Source organism: Cebus imitator, unplaced genomic scaffold (genome assembly GCF_001604975.1).
Source record: "Cebus imitator isolate Cc_AM_T3 unplaced genomic scaffold, Cebus_imitator-1.0 Scaffold27, whole genome shotgun sequence".
NCBI classification, from domain to species: Eukaryota; Metazoa; Chordata; class Mammalia; order Primates; family Cebidae; genus Cebus; species Cebus imitator.
Window position 1 is genome coordinate 12,237,662 of NW_016107342.1, and position 24,545 is coordinate 12,262,206.

Below are 24,545 nucleotides of genomic sequence, written 5' to 3' on the forward strand. Positions count from 1 at the left end.
TTTGGGCCACGTGATACTGTAAAGCTTTCGGGTCTTTATCGCTCTTCTCAGGTGGTATTTGATTTTCAGATGAATAAAAAACTAAAACACACTAAGGGACACAAAGTTCAGTTTCAGCAAACACTTCTTTTGTTATCAGGGACAAAGAAGAGATGACTGGAAAATATTTTGTTCTTGATTTGTTCAAATCTGCTGCATTTATTAGGAATGATAAAAGTGCCCCATTCTCCTAACACAAATTAAGTACAACATAAGATACCTAGTACAGAATAGAGAGCCAAGGCTAGCAGGTGACAGCACTGAAACTAGTCACTGACATCACTTAGTAAGAAGTTTTAAGAGTGTGAGAAAACAATAAACAGGAAAACAACAAAGGTTTCATTAACGTGTCCTTCAGTCAAGCCCAATTTAAGTCCCATAAATTTCCATAGCTAAATTGTTAAAATGCAACAATAGCTAATAACATATAATTTTCCAAAAAAGTTAAAAGCAAGGTTTTCATACACATACAAAATAAACAGCCGTGAAAAATCTCATTCAACCCACTAAATAGGGGGGGAATCAGTAAGATGGTAGGAAGGCCAGAAAACTCTCTTATAGCATATAAGAGAGATTATATCTCCAAGGAATGGAGATTATCTTGTACAGTCAGTTCATCAAAGGTCCGCAAAAATAAACTCGGTAATAGTTATAAACTAATGTCCTACAAAATTACAAACCATAAACTTTGGGGTTATATTTTCTGCTTGAGAGAAATGGTTACCACTGAGCAAAAGTCTACATGTTAGCATGCAAATTCACAGTGAGTCTACAAAGTAGGTAGAAGTCAGTACAAAATAATTATCAAACAATATGTGGGCTAGGGTGTGACAGAATGTGACCCATCTTTTTCCCGTATTTTTTAAATTTTAATTTTTTTATATAACCCCACACATATTGATCATGTATAATGCCATATTAGTCCATTCTCTCACTGCTGCAAAGAACTACATGAGACTTCATAATTCGTTAAAAAAAAAAAAAGAGGTTTAATTTGTTCACAGTTCTGCAGGCTGTACAGGAAGCATGGCTGGGGAGGTCTCAGGAAACTTACAATTATGGCAGAGGGCAAAGGGGAAGCAGGCACATCTGACATGGCCAGAGCAGTAGGAACAGGGAGAACGAGGAGGTGCTACACACTTTAAACAATCAGATCTCATAAGAACTCTATCATGAGAACAGCAAGGGGGAAGTCTGCCCCCATTATCCCATCACCTCCTACCAGGCCCCTGCTCCAACATTGGGGATTACAATTCTACATGAGATCTGGGTGAGGACACTAATCCAAACCATACTAAATTATTTAGTGGCTACATTTAGTGTTTTACATACATCCACTCATTTTATTCTCACAATAACTGCTTATAGGTAGGGGCTGATATTATCTCAGTTCAGGGACCAGAACACTGAACAGTCAAAGAAGATTCTCCAGGTTACAGACCACCAAGAGACCAAGGTGAACTGTGAACCTGGTCTACCTAGATGGTCTTTCTCCTGGGAGCATAGACTTAACATAGATTTAAACATTGTCTAAAAGATTTTGAAATTCCACAAAATGAGGCATATGTGAACAATACAGCCCCTTTGCCCTTGTTCCTTGTTCATGGTGAGAGAAATCTCAAGTGCAAGACCTGTGCATGTTAGGAGGTCAAAGATTAACTCCTAACACTGACATCTCTAGAATTTGTGTATATTACTTCTTCCTCCCCACCATCCCCTCCAACCCAGGACTGGCTTCCCCTTTGGGTTGATATAATATATCAGGTCCTTTATCTGAATTTGAATAAATGGAGAATGAGAAATAGCCAGAGTTTTGAGTCATTATACAGAAACAAGCAATATCTTATATACTGTCTATGTGGAAAACGTGGTATTCCTATAATATATGCTTTTTAATCTTCTCAGAGATGTTGGGACATGGAGGGAAATACAATGCACTAATAATGATATTCAAGTAAGATGTCTGCTTGACTGAATACCTGTCTAAAGAAAATGTTCTCTTTAAGTTTAAAACCTTAAAACCTTGAAAAAATTTTAGACACAATTAAAGAAACTATAGAATATCATTTTAAATTCCTAGGATTTATATGCATAGAACTTTAGAAATGTGAGGTGCTCCAAACTCTATTACTAATTCAGCTTCAATTCTTGTAAAGATTATACCACTCAGCCCGTGGCTGAGAAAATTCAGAAAAGTAATCAAACATTATTACATTATCTATTAGGAGTCTAGACAGTCTCCTCATCACACATACGTCAATACAACAACTATGAAAAGGGTTTTTTTTTTTCTCCCAGCATATTGTTTCTTTATCTCCACACCACAAAAAAAGTAAAAGGAACACTTACGAGTTTCCCAGTCAAATAAAAATGTGTAAGTTTGTTGGTGTATTACATTTGCATTTATACTTGCTCTAAAATATGAAGAGTTCTATAAAACAGAAAAGTATTACTTTTTATGTAGTCAGCCTGTTGTTCAGTGTTCAGCTTCTTCGGATTTCATGGATTATAAAGTCTTTTAGGACAGAAGATATTCCCTACAAGCCATCATGTAACATTTATAGCTTTAAAGGTAGATGTAATTTTAATAATAACATGCTACATTGAAGGCTCTATTAGGCACGGCTCTAGTTGCCTTTGATTTATGTGAGGAATCTGAAATTTTCTGAAGTCTAATAATTTTTGAAAAAAATATTGAAGTGGTCTCCCTGCATTAAACCATCTGCTCTACATGATTGTAGTGACTCAATTTTGGCACTAAAGCTTTCCTTCTTGATTAAATTTCTTGTTCAACCAGTTGAATTCTTTGAAAAGTATTTACTTCAAATGAAGTAAATTGTTGTTAGTAGAGTAAGAAAATAATTATAATCCAATCCTAATTCCTATTGGGTATCATCTTAAATAACTCATGTAAATTTAACATATTATTAATGAAAGTTAATTTATTCATAACCAAAGAATTATCTGAAGATGGTACTCACGCAGGTTTAATCGTATGGGCATGCTTTTCATGAACAAAGGCACCAGCAATACCTCCTGCTCCTGCATTTAAATACTAGATTGAAAATAAATTAAATTATATGGGTTTACTTGAATATATGACAAAACTAAACAATGCAGTCATTTGAATTTTTTAATAGAAACCACAACTTCTGACCAATTCAAAATATGTAATTATTTGTGTATGTATGATAAAAAACTTGGGTCACCTTCTTCAAAGAAAAACAAATTTAAAATAGTATTATTAGGTTGATAATAAATGTCTATTACTTTTATGGGGAAATTTTGCTCCAGCAGGCAGAAAGTAGTTTTACTGAAGTCTGGCTTCAAAATTTATATGTTGAAATTACTTTGTCCTAAGATATTGTAATAATAATAAAAGTATATTTTTGAAACAAGTAAATTAGAATTGGTTTATATTCATGCTCCCTGTCATTAAATTATTTTCAAATATGAATTCTAAGTTGATTCTCTAAAAAGTATCTTTATATATGCAGAAATTTCACAACTTATCAATAAAAAAACTAAGACGATCATCAATTTGATTTACATGTGGGACTTTTTCTCCAAAACCTCCTGACTTTTTCATCGCAGCCTAGGAACTGAAGGATTAATTTCTCTATATTGACAGAAATACTAGAATTAAATTATTTATACTATTCCATCATATAACTCTATTAACTAAAATCAGAAAATATAATAATAAAAGAAATAGGGAAAGTAACTCAAATCCTTAAAATTGGCCTACAGATCGTTTCTTTTTCAGAGTAATGTCAATGTGAAATAAAGGGATGTAATTGTCTGAACTCATTTGTACCTTGTAGGAACACCAGCAGGCAAAATCGACTCCCCAGTCATGCAAGTTGAGTTCAACATTTCCAACTGCATGTGCTAGATCAAAGCCAACATAACAACCCTAGGGAAAGAACATAATAATAAGCGTTAAATTTGCTTAATGATTAGAAATAATAAGTATAAGTATCTTTAAGAAAATATTTGACAAACTTTTGTACCATAAATTATGATTTCTCTTTGATGTGATGATTCACATAGTATGATCCACAATTCTCAGGACCCTTTCAGGAGGCCCACCAGATCAAAGCAATTGTCATAATATTAAAACATTCTTTGCCTTTTTCACTGGATTGACATTTGCACTGATAATGCAAAAGCAGTGATGAGTAAAGCAGCTGCCACCTTAGCAGGAGCCAAGGTAGTGGCACCAAACTCTACCAGCAGTCATTACAGTGGTCCCAGCCTTTCAGTTGGAGGCATGATGGGAAAGTTTCACATGAAAATCTCCTTGCGAAAGCGGTAAACATGATCAATTTTCTTTACATCTCAATGTCTTAATTCTTATATTTTAAATGTTGAATGTGGGAAGTACACATAAAGCCCTTGACCACATTCTGAGGTAGGATGGCTAACTTAAAGCAATGTATTTATGCAATTATTTGAATTGCAAGCTGAACCTGCTACTTTTATATCATGGACAACCATTTCTGTATGAAAGAGCAACTGACAAACAATGATAATTCATATGTGTGATGTATTTTAACAGATATTTTTTTGAAAATGGAGTGTCACTTCAAGAAAACAACTTAAACATTTGTTCCCAATGATAAAATTGGAGTTTCCAGGGGAAATTAGAATACTGAAAAACTTAGATCCACTTCCATGAGCAGGACTAGCTCCCATTATTGAGATAATTCTGATGAGTATAGTAGTAATATATAATTTAAAAATATTATATGATTAAATATATCAATATTTGGAAAATACACATAATTCAACAAACCAATATTTTCCGAATGGCTAATGCTTAATGTTACATCTTGTGCATTGATAAAGGATCTATTCAAAATGCAAGTTCAGCCAATGCATTTTTACATAATAAAGTACAGAAAGTTTAGTGATTCAGTTTCAAATTCCATACCACAACTCCTAAAAAGTTCTCACTTGTCAAATTCTGATGCAATATCAAAGAATACACAAAATTGACTGAAAGGCTATTCAACTACTCCTGCCTTTTCTGACTACATATCTCTATGAGTATTTGCTTTGTAAGATGCAGGTATAAAAAAAACAGCTGTCTTGTGTTAAGTCAGATGTTAATAAGATTTGCCAAGTGTAACAATGCTATTGATTTTTAAAGAAAATATAGTTTGTACAACAATATTATGCTTATGTTAATATGTAATGTATTTATTGTTAATCTAAAATAAATGAATACATTTTAAATTTTTGTTATAATTGTTGATACAGTGAATATAGATACAGAGCCAATGTCAAATCTAAGATCCTCAGTGGTTTTTATTTTTATTATTTATTTATTTTTTAGAGACGGGGTTTCACCGTGTTAGCCAGTTTGGTGTTGATCTCCTGACCTCGTGATTTGCCTGTCTTGGCCTCCCAAATTGCTAGGATGACAGACGTGAGCCACCATGTCTGGCCCTCAGTGGTTTTTAAGAGTGTTAAAGGTTTCCTTTCACAAAAAGTTTCTGAACTGCTGCTTTAGTTTATCCTAGTAATTTGAAAGAGTCAACAGTTTTCTTGATTAGCACTTAATCCCATTTTATGTGGGTATTTAATCAGTTCAAGTATATACACTGTTACAAATTGTACTAATAGTTCTGCTTCTCTGTCCTCTCTTGTGCCCATGTTATTTGCGAGATGTTTAGTTCCTCCCACTGTGGGCAAGGTGTAAGTCTGTGCCACTGAGATCAGCCATGTGACTTGTTTTGACGAATAATGTTAGCACATGTAATAAAAAGTCTCAGGTAGGATGACTATCTTAAAGCAATGTATTTATGCAAATATTTGACTTACTCACTTGAGTGCCTAAGCTTGCTCTTTCTTGCTGTCTGCCGTCTCTATGAGTAGAACTTGCTTGGGCCAAACTGCTGGCCCAGATGGAAGATAAAAGAAATGTGGATCAGAATCATCCTCACCTGAACTCAATCTGGATCAGCTGCTCCTACTTGCCCTCCCCACCCCCGAAGTTGGCCACAGAAGCATGAATGAGCTCAGCTGAGACTAGCATATCCCTTTCAGCCAAGTCCTACCGTGATGCTCTGACACCAAAGTGACCCATAAATCAATGGTTATTGTTTTAAGCCAACAAGTTTTGAGATGGTTTGTTACAAAGCACTTTAAGGCAAGAGCAAATTGATACACTCAGTCCAAAAAAATTCAAGACATCCTTTATTTGGTCTTAGGAATTACAGCTGCCATTTCTCTTAAAGAGTACAGATGCCAAAAGATTAAAAGACGGAGGTTTGCTTGAGTTATTTTAGTTCTCATATTAGAATAAGGGTATCAATTCTTGCTTAAAGCTATTCTGTAAGCAAATATGCATACTTTGATATAATACAGATCCTCAATGTGAGGCAGCTCTTTTATATGGTGCTTAATTTTTTTAAAGTATTCTTATCCAATAATAAAGAGGAAGAAGGAGTTATTTGGGAGAGAATTTCAAAGTTGAATGTTAACCGTACTGTCTTCTCCATACACAGTGACTTTGTACCCTAAGAGTCTCTTCTGATCTGACCCCATTCTGTTTTATTTACTTGTCAAGAGGTTTTAAAAGTTTTGTGTGTCTGCCTAGTGGCATTCACAATGTTAAAAAAAAGCAAATCTCTGTTTCCACTAAATTCCCAGAAGCACAAAATGGAACAATGAATACATATAATCTAAATTGTACCCAAGTAGTAAGTTTCTAATTTAATTGCCAGTGATCGAAGTCATTTAACTTTCTGCATATCAAAATGTTAAAATGTTTACTGAGAAAAATACAAAGATTCATTCCCACACTGAGACAACTTTGTACATGAACATGAATTTTAAAACTGATCGTTAATTACAGGTGATAGAACTTTGCAAAACATTTTACCTCTGGTTTTGTTTATGATTAGTTTACCAAATCAAATGTACTGAAGGCACACAACTCTTAATGGAAATGGAATTAAAGGTTTTTTTGTTTTGTTTTGTTTTGTTTTGTTTTGTTTTTGAGACAGAGTCTTGCTCTGTCGCCCAGGCTGGAGTGCAGTGGCGTAGTCTTAGCTCACTGCAACCTCCGCTTCCCAGTCTCAAGTGATTCTCCCGCCTCAGCCTCCTGAGTAGCTGGGATTATAGGTGCCCGCCACCAAGCCCAGCTAATTTTTGTATTTTTAGTAGAGACAGTGTTTCACCATGTTGGCCAGACTGTTCTCAAACTCCTGACCTCGTGATCCACCCACCTTGGACCCCCAAAGTGCTGGGATTACAGGCAGAATTAAAGTTTTTGAAGTAAATATTTGAATAAATTTTAGAAGTATTCTAACACCTCCTAAGAAAAATTAACCCCTCCTAAGAAAAATTAACCCCAAATTAGAAATACAGGTGTTTTCCCTAGAGAAGAGGCATGCAAAGTATGGTCTGTTTCTGTAAATTTAATGCTGGATCACAGCCAGTCTTATTTGTTTAAATATTGTCCATGGCTGATTTTACCCTACAGCAGCAGAAATGAGTTGTTGCAACAGGGACCATATGGCCCACAAAGCCTAAAATATTTGCTACTTAGTTCTTTAAAGAAAGATTTGCTTATTTCTACTCTATAGCATTAGTTTGCATAAAGGAACCTCAAAATACTGAAAAGTTAATTAATTAAAAACGTCATTCACTATAATATGACTGGAGATAGTATCTCACAAAAGGAAAATTCTTACCAGCACAATATAACTGATTTTTGGGGGAGGAAGGGAGATTAATTTATTCTTTGTTTTACACCAAAAAAATGAGCAATACATATCATGAAAATGAGACAAGTGCTCCATTGTAATGCAAATTTAAGGAGTAATAGGACATAGGACATAAATATAGTTAATCTTCATCAAAATTTAGAATTCATCAAGTCATCAAATCCTAGGTTTGCAGATTGTTTAGCTTTAATAGACACACACACACACACACACATTTATTTGTTTACATTTTAAGATACACTTATTATACTGAAATTCCATATGGAAAAAAAGTTAATTATTTTAAATTTTAAACCATCTTTTCTTCTCAACATTTCCAATGAAAGCAACTTTTATGAAGCAATTTTTACAGCTCAGATTTTCAAAGATTTGTTTTTATAACTCAATTTTTCTAAGAAAACTCAAGAAATAGAAAAAGCAGCACTTTAATTATCAATCACTTACAAAGAATGGCACATTGAAGAAGCCACAAAACTTTACCTACAACATCCCATTATTAAAATCCCTGTGGCCACATTCGTGGCACCATGCTGAAAAATCAATTACAGCTTCTACAATATGCTTAATGCATTTGTAATTATTTCCCCATTGGTTGGTATACAATATAAATTATTAAAACATAAAATGTATTGAGAAAAGAACTGTGAGGTACATACATGAGTATCACTGCAAAGTGATTTCACAAAAGTGTCACTAGATGGCAGCATCGTAAACATTAAAAAAACTAATGGTTCTCCAAAACCTGTCTACAGCCATCCGGTTAGATATTTTCATTGTTTTGCCTAGTGAATGTTTTGCCACATGATATGCACAGGTGAAAACATACACTCTATACTTGAGTACCTACTTTAAACAATTTTTCAATAAAAATCAAGTATTTTTCAACACATTTTATTTAAAATTACCCACAGGTGCTCACACTCATATCGACACAACCACACTCACACTGACACAGCTCATACTCATATCGACACAACCACACTCACACTGGCACAGCTCACATTCATATCGACACAACCACACTCACACTGGCACAGCTCACAGTCATATCGACACAACCACACTCACACTGACACAGCTCACAGTCATATTGACACAACCAGCGCAGCATTGTCAGCCACCATGCCACCTTACTTTATAGTTAATCCAAAACTATTGCAATCATTTTCAGGCCGTTCTGATTATTTCCAGTCTGCCTTCCTCCAAGGAATGCTCTAAATCATACATTTGATTATAAGACTCTCTGCCCCCTTTCAAAGAGTCCCCATTAACTTCAGAATGCAACTCATAGCCTTTGGTATAGTTATCAGAGGTGTTTGAACCAGAGTAACTCCATCTTGAGTAGGGACTGCGTAAAATAAGACTGAGACCTGCTGGGCTGCATTCCCAGTAAGTTAGGCATTTTAAGTCACAGGATGAGACAGGGGACCAACACAAGATACAGATCATAAAGACCTTGCTGATAAAACCGGTTACAGTAAGGAAGCTGGCCAAAACCCACCAAAACAAGGTGATGACAAGAGTGACATCTGGTCGTCCTCACTGCTCATTATACACTAATTATAATGCATTAGCATGCTGAAAGACACTCCCACCAGTGCTATGACAGTTTACAAATGCCATGAAAACATCAGGAAGTTACCCTATATGGTCTAAAAAGGGGAGGAACCCTCTGTTATTGACATTGCCCACCTTCTTCCCAAAAAAACTCATGAATAATCCACACCTTGTTTAGCATATAACAAAAAATATAATAATCATAAAAATGAGCAAGCAGCAGCCCTTGGGGCTGCTCTGCCTATGGAGGAGCCATTCTTTTATTCTTTTACTTTGTTAATGAACTTGCTTTCACTTTACTTTAAGGACTTGCCTTGAATTCTTTCTTGTGAGAGATCCAATAACCCTCTCTCGGGGTCTCTTGGATTGGGAGCCCTTTTCTGATAACAGAGCTATTTACCTTTTATTTTTTAACATTTTTGTATTTTTTGTAGAGATGAGTTCTATGTTGCTCAGGCTGGTCTTGAACGCCTGGCTCAAGCCATCCTTCTGTCTCAGCCTCCCAATGTGCAGGTATTGCAGGTGTAAACCACCACACCCAGCTCTCCTGGGTAAAAGGTCTTTACCTTTATGATCTGTTAAGTGCTCCTTGTTCAGATGTCCCATATGTACCTCTCTCTAATTACATAAACTTTCTCCTTTCCTGGGGATGCACTTTCTCTCCTCCATTTGCCTAGCAATCTCAGATTGTGATCAACAGATAACTTTGAGCCAAGATTCTTTTGCCGTCTCCCTCTTCCCTCTTATTCTACAGTCCTGTCTGCATATCTCTCTTGCAACAATTTTCCAATCTTACTGTCTTCTCTCACACAATATGAACCGAAATAATTGTTGAATAAATACATAAATGAATGAACAAATAATAAAATCTTACAGGAGTCAATAGCTATTCTCTAAAGTGATGTTAAATTTATAAGAATATTATTTGAGGGATTCTGTTTCTGATGCAATTTTATTGCATATGCTATTTATGCAGACATGACATCTTTAGAATGAAGTATCTTGGACAAAATAGTAGTTGAAAATATGTTCAAAATCATTCTCAATTAACAAGAAATATCATGTGTGTTTTCTCCTTGCCATCTTCACTAACGCAATACTAAGAATTTTTCTAATTAGTGGAATAATATGATACATAGGGCCTGTGCTGAAACTTCCAGGCGAAAAGCTATCTCACTCTCTCCTAACTTTGATTAATTGCCTATTTATTAAAATGAAATATGAAATGGTAAAGCTGAATTGTTTTCCTAGTAGCATTAAAGCTCTAATGTCTTTATTGATTGATTTGGTAACAAATTGATTTTGGACTATCATTTTTATTATTTAGCTTATTCCTTTTTCACCAAAAAAAAAAAAAACAACTATGAATTGTGAAGGCTCTTAATAAATAGCAAATTTGGTGTGAATAAAAGTACTTATACAAGGTAAGATATTTGTGGCTATAACCAGGGCTGATATATAGATGGTATGCATTGAGAAGCTCCTATTAATTGTTAAAATAATAAAATAGTTAAGGTACATAAAAAGTCTTTGTCCTCTCTTTTTTTTTTTTTTTTTTTTTTTTTTGGCGGAGTTTTACTCTTCTAGCTGGAGTGCAATGGCACAATCTTGGTTCACTGCAACCTGTACCATCCAGTTCAAGCAATTCTCCTGCCTCAGCCTCCTGAGTAGCTTGGATTACAGTCATGTACCACCATGCCCAGCTAATTTTGTATATTTTGTAGAGATGGGGTTTCTCCATGTTGGTCATGCTGGTCTCGAACTCCTGACCTCAGTGTGATCCGCCTGCCTTGGCCTCCCAAAGTGCTGGGATTACAGGCATGAGCCATCATGCCCAGCTCAAAGTCTTTGTCCTAAGCCACCTGAATAACCAACCGTGGTTGCAGCCCTTGGGTTTCTGAGAGGTGTCTGTGAATATCAGCCTATGAATGTTCACTGCTAGGGGCTGACCCAGATTCCAGTGGATGAAACAATGCCTTTGCTAGTGCCACTATCATCATGGTGGGTGAATTCTAAGGGACTATCAGTACCTTCTAACAGGCTAATGATGGATACCACCTGGTATTAACATGGAGTATGACCTTCTTCATGACTGTTTGTGGGAAATGTAGCTTCTATACCATACCAATCAGATCTTTAAGTGTTTTGAATATCACTCCTTGCTTGATGCAAAAGTATGAAAGAACTACAGTGCTATAAATTTGGAAAATATTACCTTTAAAAATGTATGATGTAAAATTTGAGGAAAATGGACAAAAAAAGAAAATGGTATAGGAAGATTGTGTGTGTGCGTGCGTGTGTGTGTCTGTGTGTGCACATGCTGCTCATCTCTATATAAAGAGTATGAATAAATGATTAGCAATAACAGGTTGGCGACTTAACTCTGATCTTGGAATTTCCCAAAGGGATTGCTAATTAGGGAGTTGTTGAATCATACTAGAGAAAGTTGGGAATGGAAAGGAGGATGAGGAAAGCTGGTAGGTTTTTTGGCCACAGTCTTGGAGCTTTTAGCTTTCCAGGATTCATTCAAGTGTTATGATTCAAAAGCATACTTTGGTGCTAAGTTAAAAACAACAGTAAATATTTCCATAAGAGGGACCTCTACTATCTCTGTAAATGTCTCTTTTCAAAGTGAATTTCTATTCTGAAAGTTCTGCTTTTCATGCAGACTAAATTTGCCATGGTCTTCAAAAATCCTTCTCACTCTTTCTCTATGTTTCCTTTTCTCCTAACGCTCTGGTTATGAGTAGGAACTATGCATTATTTTACATATTATGTTCATGCTACACTAAAAGTCAGTAAGTTCTATATGTCACAATATCTTTCCAAAAATTATTTAATATAGTTATCTATTATTTTTTAAGCAATGTGTTAAGCTTCACTTATTTATACCAATATAGTATAGTTCAATGAGAATAGCAACTTTTCACTATTAAAACATGAAATAATAGAAAATGGAAACCAATGCAAATAAAAAGGAAAAAGACACAATCTTCAAGTGGAGCTTCAGTGAAAGTTAGTAGAAATCAAGTAGCATTGCAACCGGAACCAAAGCTTACGTTTTCTGCAGGACAAAACCAGAATACTGTTCTAAGTTATTTTAATCCTATGGCTCTTAGACATAATATACAAGATCGAAAAATGAATAAACAGCATGTAATATAAATCTACACAAAATTCCATCCACGAAGCTAGCCACCTGAAAATCAATTCTAAATGTTCACATTTTAGTTCAGCACCCAACAGGAACAGAAACAAGAAAAATTCAGGTGGTAGATAAGATATCAGCCTCAACCTTGTAGACCAAAAATAAAATTCTAAGGCCAGAACCATCGGAATGGACCCCTCCTCATGGCCAGGGCATTCCAGAGTTAACCTGAGAAGCTAGCTCCAGCCATGATGGAAGAGGGGAAGGCAGTCTTCATTATAGCTTCCAACATCAACATCAACACAGACCATAAGTCTGATAAGAAATATTTACATTCTATTCCCCCTGAGGCCTGCTACTTGGAGGCTTCATCTGGGTGGTAAAATCTTGGTGTCCACAACCCCTTATTGAAACTCAGACATTCCTTTCTATTGATAATAATGCTTTCAATCAGTTACCAATCAGAAAATTTTCAAATCTACCTATGACCTGGAAGCCCAGCCCTCTCCTCTCAGGCTTTCGGCTTTGAGTTGTCCTTCCCTTCTAGATCAAACCAATGTAAATCTGATCTTAACTGACTGATGTCTCATGTCTCCCTAAAATGTATAAAAGCAAGCTGAGCCCTGCCTACCTTGGGCACATATCATTAAGACCTCCTGAGGCTGTGTCATGGGTGATTTCTTAACCTTGGCAAGATAAACTTTCTAAATTGGCTGAGACCTGTCTCAGACACTTTTGAGTTTATAGCCTTCTGATAAATAACCGAGAGTTAAGGTAATTTACCTAATGATTAATTTCAAATATATCTTTTACCAAATAAGTATACAGAGAAGGGTGATCATCACAAAGAACCTTTACACAATAAATAACTTGGAAAAACCCCACTGTCCTAGAGCTATTGACTGATGGTACTGATGCCAATATATGCAAACAGAGGAGACCACAGGCCCTGGTAGAGACAACAGGGCTCCGACCCACTCAGGTGGGCTAATGCTAGAGAGCTGATGCCATGAATATACTTGGGAGCTTCCAAAAAGTTAATTGTGGAATCCTGATAAGATACTTAAGCAACAACAATGAAGGGGCCCCAGGTGGGGGAGAACAATGAATAATTGTTCTGAGAAATGCTCATCACAAGCAACCTGTGGGCACAATGACCTCCTTCCACACATAGCCCCAGTAGCATGACTTCCATCAGCATGTAGCCCCTTCCAGCACAGCCCTATAAAACTTCCCTCCGGCCCTTGCCTCTCTGCAGACAGCCCCTTCTCTGTTGTAATGCTCATTGCTTTCTTGCAATGTATCTTCATACTTTCTCTAATAAGTCTGCCTTTCTTTACCTATGTCTGTCTTGGTAAATTCCTTTACCACCCATGACACAGGCCCTAGCTAGTCGCACCTGTGACATTAATTTTGAAGATAAGAAATCCAATAAGGAAGTGTCCTGAATAAAAATTAAAAAAGATATCATGAGAAAAGTGTGCATAGCAGTCGAGGAACCCATTGAATTAAAAATGAGTACCTTTAACTTGGAATCAGAATGAAATCAGAATGAATATGTTTACCTAGTGATTTAAAAACTCTGGTTTGGATTCAAGGATAAGCTAAACAATGAAATGAATTCATCAAGAAATATTCATTTATCAACTTGTGCAAATTAGACTAACACAGAATTAGGGAGATGGGAGAGCTCCCTGGACCCCTTCACAGGATTTGTGAAAAGGTGTGTGGCTCACTTACTCAGCTGCTGTGCTCAAACCCCTTGCAGAAGAGGGAGCACAGAGGCAAGTGGGTGCTGGGTCCTGGGTGAGCGCTTTTGGGCCCCAGACCCATGGTAACATCTAGGGGTCTGTTACAGTTAATGCTCTTTTAGCAGTTAGGAAAAGTGTGCACAGCAATCAAGAAACTCATTGAACTAATGAATTAATTTCATGAATGTCCAAGTGTTAAGAGGTTCAGTGGGGAGTCAGGGTGACAATCTTTTACACCCTGCCCTCTTGGGACCTGGGTCCTTGTCCAGCATCCAGGAAGAATGAGGAAACACAGACTTAAAGGATGGTGAAGGCAGAGGTTTTACTGAGTGATCGAGATGGGCTCTCAGTGGGATGGGGAACTGGGACAGGGTATGGAGTAGGTAGCTAATTTTCCCCTGCAGCGTGGCTGTCCCGGCTGAACCCCTCTCCGACTGTCCAGCTGCCTCTTTGATGTTCAGTCCCTCCTTCTCTCTTTTTTTGCCACGCCACTCTGCTCCTCTGCCAGAGGAATTTCGGGGTTTTATGGTTACAGGATTGGGGTGAGGGGGCATGGTGGGCCAGGACGGTTTGGAAAACACAACATTTAGGTGGTAAAACAGAGACAACTGTTCTCATTTAGGGCCATGGTTTCCAGGCTTGAGGATGTGACCATTGCTGGGGAATTGCCCTCTTCTACCCAGTATTTCTCTGCCTCCTGACTGTATCATTAGGATTTTGTTGCCCACTAATTTCAAGCTATACACTGATATTTTTTAAAGTGTAGTAGCTTGTAACTATAGTTATGCTAAAGAAAAATATGACCGTAATGTCCTGTGAAAAAATAGACACAGAATGGGTAGTTGGAGAGAAGACGGTGGACACAAGCAAGCAGGTGCTTGTCTTTGGATGAAAACCCTGGATTCCTGAACGGCGATGGTGAACATGTTGAAGATGGCCAAGCTATCACAGTTTCTATAGGTCTTCTTGGGCTACATTTATTTCATAGGAAGGAGAGCCGTTACATTTTAAAAAATTAATATGTTGGGCCGGGCGCGGTGGCTCAGGCCTGTAATCCCAGCACTTTGGGAGGCCGAGGCGAGTGGATCACGAGGTCAAGAGATCGAGACCATCCTGGTCAACGTGGTGAAACCCTGTCTCTACTAAAAATACAAAAAATTAGCTGGGCATGGTGGTGCGTGCCTGTAATCCCAGGTACTCAGGAGGCTGAGGCAGGAGAATTGCCTGAACCCGGGAGGCGGAGGTTGTGGTGAGCCGAGATCGCACCATTGCACTCCAGCCTGGGTAACAAGAGCGAAACACCGCCAAAAAAAAAAAAAAAATTAATATGTAACTCAAGTTACCATTTGTTTAAGTTCCAGAATGCTTCCAGCAATGTGATTTACATAGCTAGCCAGTTACTCCTTGGAAAAAACTGGCAAAGAACCTGGCACCGTGGTTATGCCCTCTAGTTATGCAAATAGATGACAGGGAAATTACAGCTTCTCAACTGCAGTGGTGTGAAAGGAAAATAAAAACTGGGACCCCAATTCAGGAGGCCAAAAGGAAAAAGCTGAGAGCTGAGTCATGCAAGAAGCTGCCTTTCCTATTTTTCCTAAGCAGATAGCTATAGATAAAAGGTTAAATCCTACTCTATGTTCACCTTATCTTATAAAAAGTGAAAATTTAGTGAGAATGAGAGGAATACATAATTGGTTATTCCCTTACCTGCTCCTTCTCTCATGCACTATGTGGGTTACCCTAGCCTTCCTCTTTCCCCTCTAGGCCACATTTCCCCTTTAAATACTGAGGCCTGCAAAATTATTTTAGTAGAAATGCACATACCACAGTTTCTGTGATTCCGTGTTTATTTCTTCAGGGCACGTTCTTAACCTTGGCAAAAGAAACTTCTAAATTGAGCGAAACTTGTCTCAGATACTTTTTGGTTTACAATGGGAATGAATTTTGTGAACTATCTGAATGCTCTCCTTGAGGTTATTCACAGTTTGTGGTTTTGGCCACCCTTAAAGCTAAATGAATTGGCGTATACATAAGCATACGTTTCGTGGTGTTGGAACAGGTTGAGGTTGTTTTTCTAAGATACCTTAGGGAATCTATTGTCTCCCCTTGTCAAGCACTTAACATAGTCTAAAGCAATGTTCTCTTTACATATTTCTATGTCATATCTGATTCTGATCTCTTTAAAGACAGAAATGGTGGAATTATTTTTATTCTCTGTTTTCTCTCTGTCTCTTTTTAAACCTAGAGCCTGACATAAAATAAGAGGTCATTATACATCTGAATAAATAAAATTTCTTGAGAGTAATGTGCACCTCAGTTTGTACTAGAGAGTCGGAGGGGCAGATGAGTACTTCCTGCTGGAATTCTCTCCAGTGTTTTGTAGCTGTGTTTCCCAATCAGACAGAGACTTGCAAGCTCTTAATTAGAGCTCCTGCAAACACCTCACAGGTCACTGAAGATTCGCTGATGGGGGTGATAATGGGGCCATCATTGCTGGGAGCTGTTGCCGATGGAGCAACTGCCTAAGAGAACTGCCAGAAGGAGAAAATGGGGCATGGAGGGGCCAGTGTCTTGGGGCCTCCCGATATGTGGGTCATTGGAAAGAGTAGGTTCGAGGTTCTGAGAAGAAACACTGATGAATGCTAGCACTGAGCAGAATCTAATTCAGAAAGACTTTTGATGCCTATTCATGACATTTAGGAACAAAGTAAAACATGAACTTGTAGGTTTTCAATATTCTCGAGAGAGACAATTATGCAGACTACAGAGACAGAGGTCTCAGATTACCAAGAAAAGACCAACAAAAAGATTATATATATATGTTTGTAAATGCTGACACCAATTTGCCATTACATGATTAGTTTATATATATAATATGTATAATGTGTATATATATTAGTTTATATAGATATAAGATGTATATGATTAGTGTGTATATAAATATACATACACACACATATATAGCATGTATATGTACACTATAGTGTGAGTATATACTAATATATATACACTGTATATGTATGCATATTTATATATATATATACACACACTGATTATGAAATGGCAAATTGGTGTCAGCATTTACAAACATCGAAGAAAAAATATATACTTTTTCTTGGTCCTTTCTTTTCTTGGTAATCTGAGACCTCTGTCTCTGTAGTCTACTTAATTAGCTATGTATGGCAAATTCATGTGTGTATATATATATATATATATATACACACACACACACACACACACAGAGAAAAATCTCTGTCTTTGCAGTCTCTCTCTCTCTGTCTATATATATATATATATATATATATATACATATACACACATATATATGTCTATATATAAATATACACACATGTCTATATATATATTTATTTATGTACGGCCTCTGTCTCTGTAGTCTACATAATTGACTACAAATGACAAATTCATATATATATAGAGAAGACAATATTGTGGAAAGAGAGCTTTGGTATCAGCCATAGCTAGACTCCAATTCTAGCTTTTACTTGTCAGTTAAATTGCCTTGGGCAAATGTTTATACTCCTCAGACTCACTTTCTTCAAATGAGCCATGGTGAAAACTTACTGTTAGGGCTGCTAAGAAAATTGGAAGTACATGTCAAGTACCTGAAACACAGTAGGCCATCAACTGTAGCTATTATCACTCACAGTTTTACAAAGCATTATTTCAGAGACTAGATTCATCGTTTCAGCCCTGCTTGCTTAAAGTAGACATTGACAAGATTGTCAAATCCAGAGAAGAGAGATAGGAGGGAAGAAAATGAGCATTTTGCTGATGAAATTTAAGGGAAAGGTGTGAATTGATAAGGTATGAGAGAGAGCTGACAGCTGCATGGTAAAGTAAGGGCTTTGGAAGAAAGGAAAAGCAAACCAATCCTGAGATCCTAAACCACTGTGTAATTTGCAGGTACAATAATCATACTACTTTAAATAAAGTGTATGCTTTAAAGAGCATATTTCAGCTATTTCTTTTACCAGAAAAAAAAAATAATTGTCTTTACTTACTGTCAAAAGTAAGTACGAAAACCAAGAAAAATTAAACAAATTCAGTCATGCTGTTCACTTCTACAGTCTTTCTCTGGCTGGCAAGGACCTCACACAAAATGTAGTTTGTTTGATTTATTTCAGAGACTCAAGATGGGAAAAATAGCTTAAGGTAATTTTTCAAGCTTAATTTAGTTCATTTAATATTTAATGACTTAATGGAGCAGTCGGCATGTCCTAAGTGTGTCAAAGAATAGAAATGGCATTTGAAAAGGAACTCAAAACTTACAAAAAGTTTCTTGAGTTTTAGACTAATTAACCATTATAAGTAATTCTGTAAAAGCTTCTGATTCTTTTTAAACAGGAACACAGTTGCGCTTTTTATGTAGTGCTGTTCCATCAAATCAACCTGGCCCACTTGATTGCTGATGTACAGACATTCATACAGTCACTGGTCTAGCAGGTATGTATTAATAATGAAAGACTATGTGCAAAGCACATGAATCTGCAAAATTTGCAAGATCTACCCTCAATCAGTCATTGAACACTCTACTGACATAGCTTCCTAAATTTGAGAGTTAAAATAGGCATAGAAGTAATTATGAGGCAGTGCAAATGGTGGCCAATGATATATTTTTCATCATGCTGTGGAAATATAACAGGAAGATGGATTTATCCAGATACCAAAAAGTGAGAAAATTTTGCTAATAAAGGTCAAGGATTTCACATACAGGTTTCTACAAGAATCAGTCAAGTAATGTATGAGTTAGGCCTGTAAGAAATACTTTATTGTGTACTTTATTGTAAGAATTTCACAATGTAAACATGAATACACACACACAAACACAAACATACACACACATATAATGTGAATACACATACACACAAACATACACATACATATAATGTTGTGGTAGTCATATACATATATTCACCAGCTGTGACTTGGCTTCAATGGTGAGCTCAGTGGGTGAACAGTTGTGTTGAAGAGCTTAAGCCCCATCTAAGGGGCAGAGCTGCTACCCAGTGTCGCCACCTATAGGAACGACGGCCCTATAGGTGACAATAAAAATAATTTTTCTAATTTTTCAGAAGGTATTTGAAACCAGGAGTTTCTATGTGAAATCTCACAATTTCTTATTGTTGGCATATGATTACATTTTAAAAATACACATTTGCTAATGTAATGAGGGCCTATACAAAGCAAATCTCTAGGACAAGTTGTAACCTATGAAGCAAGGAATGGTTGAGTTGGAGTAGGGGAAAAGAGAATGTTCACATGTGGGAATATGTAGGTGGAGGGAAAGATAAAAACAAAGACAAGGAGACACAAAGTAGGTTGTCTGGAAAGGGAATATATACAACTTTAGGCTTAGCCGATATAAAAGTTATGTGACGGAGAACTGTGGAAAATATGATATTGATAATTGAGCATATGCAAAATCATAAAGAGCTAACGTTATTTGCATTCTATTCCACAAATAGTGAAAGAATAATGGTCACCCTGGGGGAGAAACATGATGTAGGAAATTCAAGTAAGCAAAACATGGTGCCAATCACAACCCTCCCTACAAAGTCCAGCTGACTTTTCAGACACATGGTGACTTTTAACCTTTATTTATTAATTTACCTAATTGTCTTACTATAAATTGGACTTAAAGCAAGTATTTAATTTATCCATCACATGCTAGTGACAATTATATCTGGAGATACCCCCACTTATATATAAAATAATAGTCTCCCATAAGGTATTTTTTTCTGCTGATTACTGTGTCAACCTGAATGGCCTATTCCTCAACCAAATTTACTTTATTTTAAAATGTTTATTTACATGCTGAATTTGATAATATTGCATAGATACCTATGGGACAATTCTTGCTTCTAAATTGCTTCCTTTGATGCCTGTTTTTATAGACAATGTGATGATCATCTTCTTTCCTCACCACCCTCCTCCATAAGATAGATTATCTGCTGGGAAAATGAACATTTTCTCTTCAAATCAACTAAACTTTCATGTTGACATCCCTAATCTTGTTTGCATAAATAATTTAACTGATGAAAGAATTGAATTTCAGAGAATGATGTGGAAGAAATCTCTCATATTTTATTGGGAATTGTTTTCTGCCTAAAGATCTTTTGGAATTCTACTTTTATTGCCATGAGACACAGCCTTCCCTTTCCATTTTTATGGAGGGTAGAATAAATTGGAACTGATGTATACATTTCATGTTGAAACACTTTTGTTTTTCAGTTTAACAAAGACAAATCTGCTTTCCTTGGTTAGTCAAGAGGCATGAAAAATGGAATATTCAAGAATATACCCTGGGCCTTAGGCAACTTAAGTATTTTATGAAATATATATCACCTATAAAAAACTTAAGTGTGATGCTTCCTTTGAGAGTCCCTAAGTTTAGCTGTTATACCAGTGAATGAAACTAGATCAGTAGAAATAGATATCTCTCACGGCTTTGATAAGGGTGGTTGCAGAAGCAGAGATCCTGATTGACAACCAGGATGCTTGTTTTTCCCAGATCTGTAATCCTATAACAACATCTGGAGTCCAGGTCCAGGCTCAACTCTCATTGAGAATTAATCATTATTTTTCAAATGGTCTGTTTAATCAAAAGTTTAAATTAAATACCTGATGAAGACTTCTTAGAAATGGCTCAAAATTTTCAGATTCTTGCGCACTGATCCTCACCAACATATTTTAACTTGATATATTTTAGACTTCCACCTGCATTGATTTAAGACTACAGATTGTTCATTCTACGTCTGAACAAAACAATCCTCCACCATTTCCAAAGTGAAGAGTAAAGGCCAATTAGTTAATGGAACATTGCATCTAAGCTTTATGTCATTTTCCACTTCATTGATGTACAAGTCCAAATTCCTTAGTCAATATTTTACATGAACAGATATAGTACATCTTTTATCACTCTCAAAATATGCATCAAGTAGATATACACACATACATATATACACATATATAAACATACATATAATACGTATAAATATGTGTGTGTGTTTAACCTGTTTTTTTCTTGAATTCTGTGACTAGAATCAAAGATGAGTTAAATATAGGAGTTCAGTGTAGATATTTTATTTCTGATGCTCATACAACAGCTGTTTTTATTATCACTGAGGGAATGAGGATAAATAAAAATGACTTCCTGAGAGATTTAAAAAAATTATGTGCATGAAATGGATCACTCCGTTCATACCTTCATCTTTTGAACTGTATCATAATCATGGAGTGTATTTATTTATTTATTTATTTTGTGACACAGTCTCACTCCATCCGGCTGGCTGGAGTGCAATGGTGTAACACCAGTTCACTACAGCCTCCAACTCCTGGGCTCAATTAATATTCCCACCTCAGCCTCTTGAGTAGCTGGGACTACAGGCACACACCATCACACCCAGCTATTTTTAATTTTATTTTTATTTTTATATAGACGATGTTTCACAATGTTGTTCAGACTCATGCAATCCACCCACCTCAGACTTCCAAAGTGCTGGGACTACAGGTGTGAGCCATGGTGCCCAGCCAACAGAGAGTTTTTAAATTCTTGCAAAAATACTGCATTTGCCTCTTTTTGTATTGCATTCCAGTCTATTTTCATCACCATATGCAGGAGATTTCTTTGTAAAATTAATACAGATCTGGCTCCTTGAATGGCTAAAACCTTTCAGTGGCTTTCCATGGGTCTTCAGGGCAAAGCTAAATGTTTCAGTGGGGCCTTCTTTAGCTGGCCTTTGGCCTGCTTTATAGGCTCAGTTCTTGTCCTTCCTCTTCTAAAATTATACAAATCACACTGAAATACTTGCTTCCCTGAAATCCTACCAACATTTTTAACTTTCTAGAACAGTTCCTACCACACACGAAAGTCCCCTGGAGGGGATATTACCTGATATTTTCTACCCATACTTCTATAATTGGCTTAGATTTCATCTTATTTAAGAAGGTCTCACCCTGACACTCCAGGCTAAATTAGGTGTTTGTATTTGCAACTCCTTTACTATAATTTACTGATCAAACATTTACTGATAAAAGATCCAAATGCATGCTACTCCATGGTTCTACCATAGGAACAATAGAGACAAGATTCTTCTTATACACTAATGATAGGATCCTATTGGGCGAATGGGTAGTGACAATAGAAAATTTCTTTAATGTCAATAATTTCTGGTAAAGATTACTTACTATTTGACATTCCAATATTAAATCTTTATGAAAGAGGTTAATTTTTATGGATAAAAACTTCATACATTATGCTAATTTATATTATATTTGTACACAAAAGTGTTTAGTACTCATTTATTCTAGCTAATTCATTGCTCAAGTTCTGATATCCCATGTATTATTGACATCATTCTACTGTAATAGAGATATTACAGAGATGTTATTCTACTGTAATATTATGAGAGTTAATTTCTAATTTTCAGGACTAAAAGCATCACAGCCAAGCTTTCTGTAGAAATTTGAGGCTTGATCATTCAATCATTTATGTTTTAAAATAATCTCAAAATTGCTTTTAAAAAATAATTAGTCCTACCTGAAGAGAAATGGATCACTGAAGTGGACATTTACATGTAAGTGTGGTTTGAGTACCTGTGATTTTACTAAATGGTTTTATTAATGATGTCTTTATTCATATTTCTGATTTTGCCTTAAATTATTTGGATCCAGAAGTAATTCATTTTTATTCAGACTGCTTGGGCTATCATTGTGATTATTATTTATTAATAATTTAAATAGCTTACGGTTGGGTTTAAGAGATGTGAGATGTTTGCACCCAAAGCATCTTATGGCACACAAAGAGGTAGAAGCTAATAAAACAATGTTGGAGTTTGTAGAATTTCGTCTTTTTTAAACCACCATTTGCATTGAGTTTTCAATAAGCTAAAAAAATCTAAATATGCCAGCAACGATATAGGGTAGATTAAATGTATAAAAGATGTGAAAAATTAAGGGAATCATTCATTCATTCAACAAATATTTATTTGGACCTTGCTAACTGTCAGGCCCCATTTGAGTTTCCATGTGCTGTACGCCACTTTAGATGAAATTGGAAAGGGATGGAGTATGAAGGGTTTGTATTGAGTTTTTAAAAAAATAAGATTATTAAAGTTTTTATAAGTTTCATATCTTAACTTTTTAAAACTTCAGTCTGTCCCTTGAGTCTTGACCAAACTGCTTAGTCTTTTTGTTTTGTTTTGTTTTGTTTTTAATTCTAGTATGGAACTATTCAGTAAAAGTCTTTAATAAAAAAATTTCCAGATATTTCGCTTTCTGTCTAAAAATCTCATTTGTTCATTATTTCTTTTCCAACAAGCCTGGATAGTACTTTTTTTTCTTTCTTAACATGTTGACAACTACTAACGTTTACTAAGTGCTTACCATCTGCTAAGCACTAAGTAGTTTTAAAATGGTATCTCTTTTAGTTCTCTTTAGAAAAACCTACAAAGTAGACACTATTATTTTCCTCATTTGTTAAATGGACAAATTAACTTACATTAGTAAGTGAATTAAAACTATGCTGAAAAGAAATGTAGAGACCTAGGGTCAAGTCCAGGCCTGACTGTGTCTTCCTGATCTATGCATTATGTAATGCAAATACTGTACTGCATCTAAGAATAAGAAGTCTCCTACTCCATCAGCAACACACAATATCTAGTTCCAGGTGTAGCAAAACTAACAGATGTTCTTGAGCATGCAGTAATACTTCATTTTGCAGAAAAGGGCATGGACTGAGTGTTAATCAATGAAATATAAGTGGAAGTAAATTTTGCCATTTCTAAGCAAAGACTTTTAAGAAGTCAGTGTACATTCCTTTGACTGAATCCAGAGGCTATAGGACACAAAAGCCAAAGAACACAACCCTGAATCACCGGAAACCTGAATTAATGGATGGAGAGGAAGTTAATTTTTGCCTGATGTATGAATAAAATATAAACATCTATCATTGTGAAGACATTTGTGACTCTATTTGTAACCAATAACTATTTTACCTAACACACCAAGAGTTCTTATTGAAAATATTTTTTCATTATTTCTTTCCTATTTTGTATTATAATCTAAGTTTGTGGGAAAGCCTATTCATATCTCAAGATGATCTAGGCATATAGCCTTGATTTCTCCCTCTTTATGTTTTATTGTCACCTTATTAATTTTTCATGGATTGTTTCAAATGCTTTTTGAAATGAGATGATAAAAGAAAAAAGAAAGAGAGAGAGCAAGGAAGGGGACGAAAAGAAAGAAAGGAAAGGGAGGGGAAATGATAAAGGGAGAGAAAAGAAGGAAAAA

The 24,545-nt window shown here is 36.0% G+C and overlaps 1 protein-coding gene across 3 annotated transcripts in view; it reads right to left on the reverse strand.

Moving 5' to 3' along the window:
* The window catches only part of KYNU (kynureninase), a 156,895-nt gene that overhangs the window by 50,802 nt on the left and 81,548 nt on the right, over positions 1-24,545 (reverse strand). For all 3 annotated transcript variants that reach the window (XM_017523238.2, XM_017523236.2, XM_017523237.2), the window contains 2 exons: positions 3,857-3,955; positions 3,021-3,094 (listed from right to left, as the gene is read on the reverse strand). In XM_017523238.2, the coding sequence (XP_017378727.1) occupies positions 3,021-3,094; positions 3,857-3,955 (173 nt within the window). The remainder of the gene's footprint in view (positions 1-3,020; positions 3,095-3,856; positions 3,956-24,545) is intronic.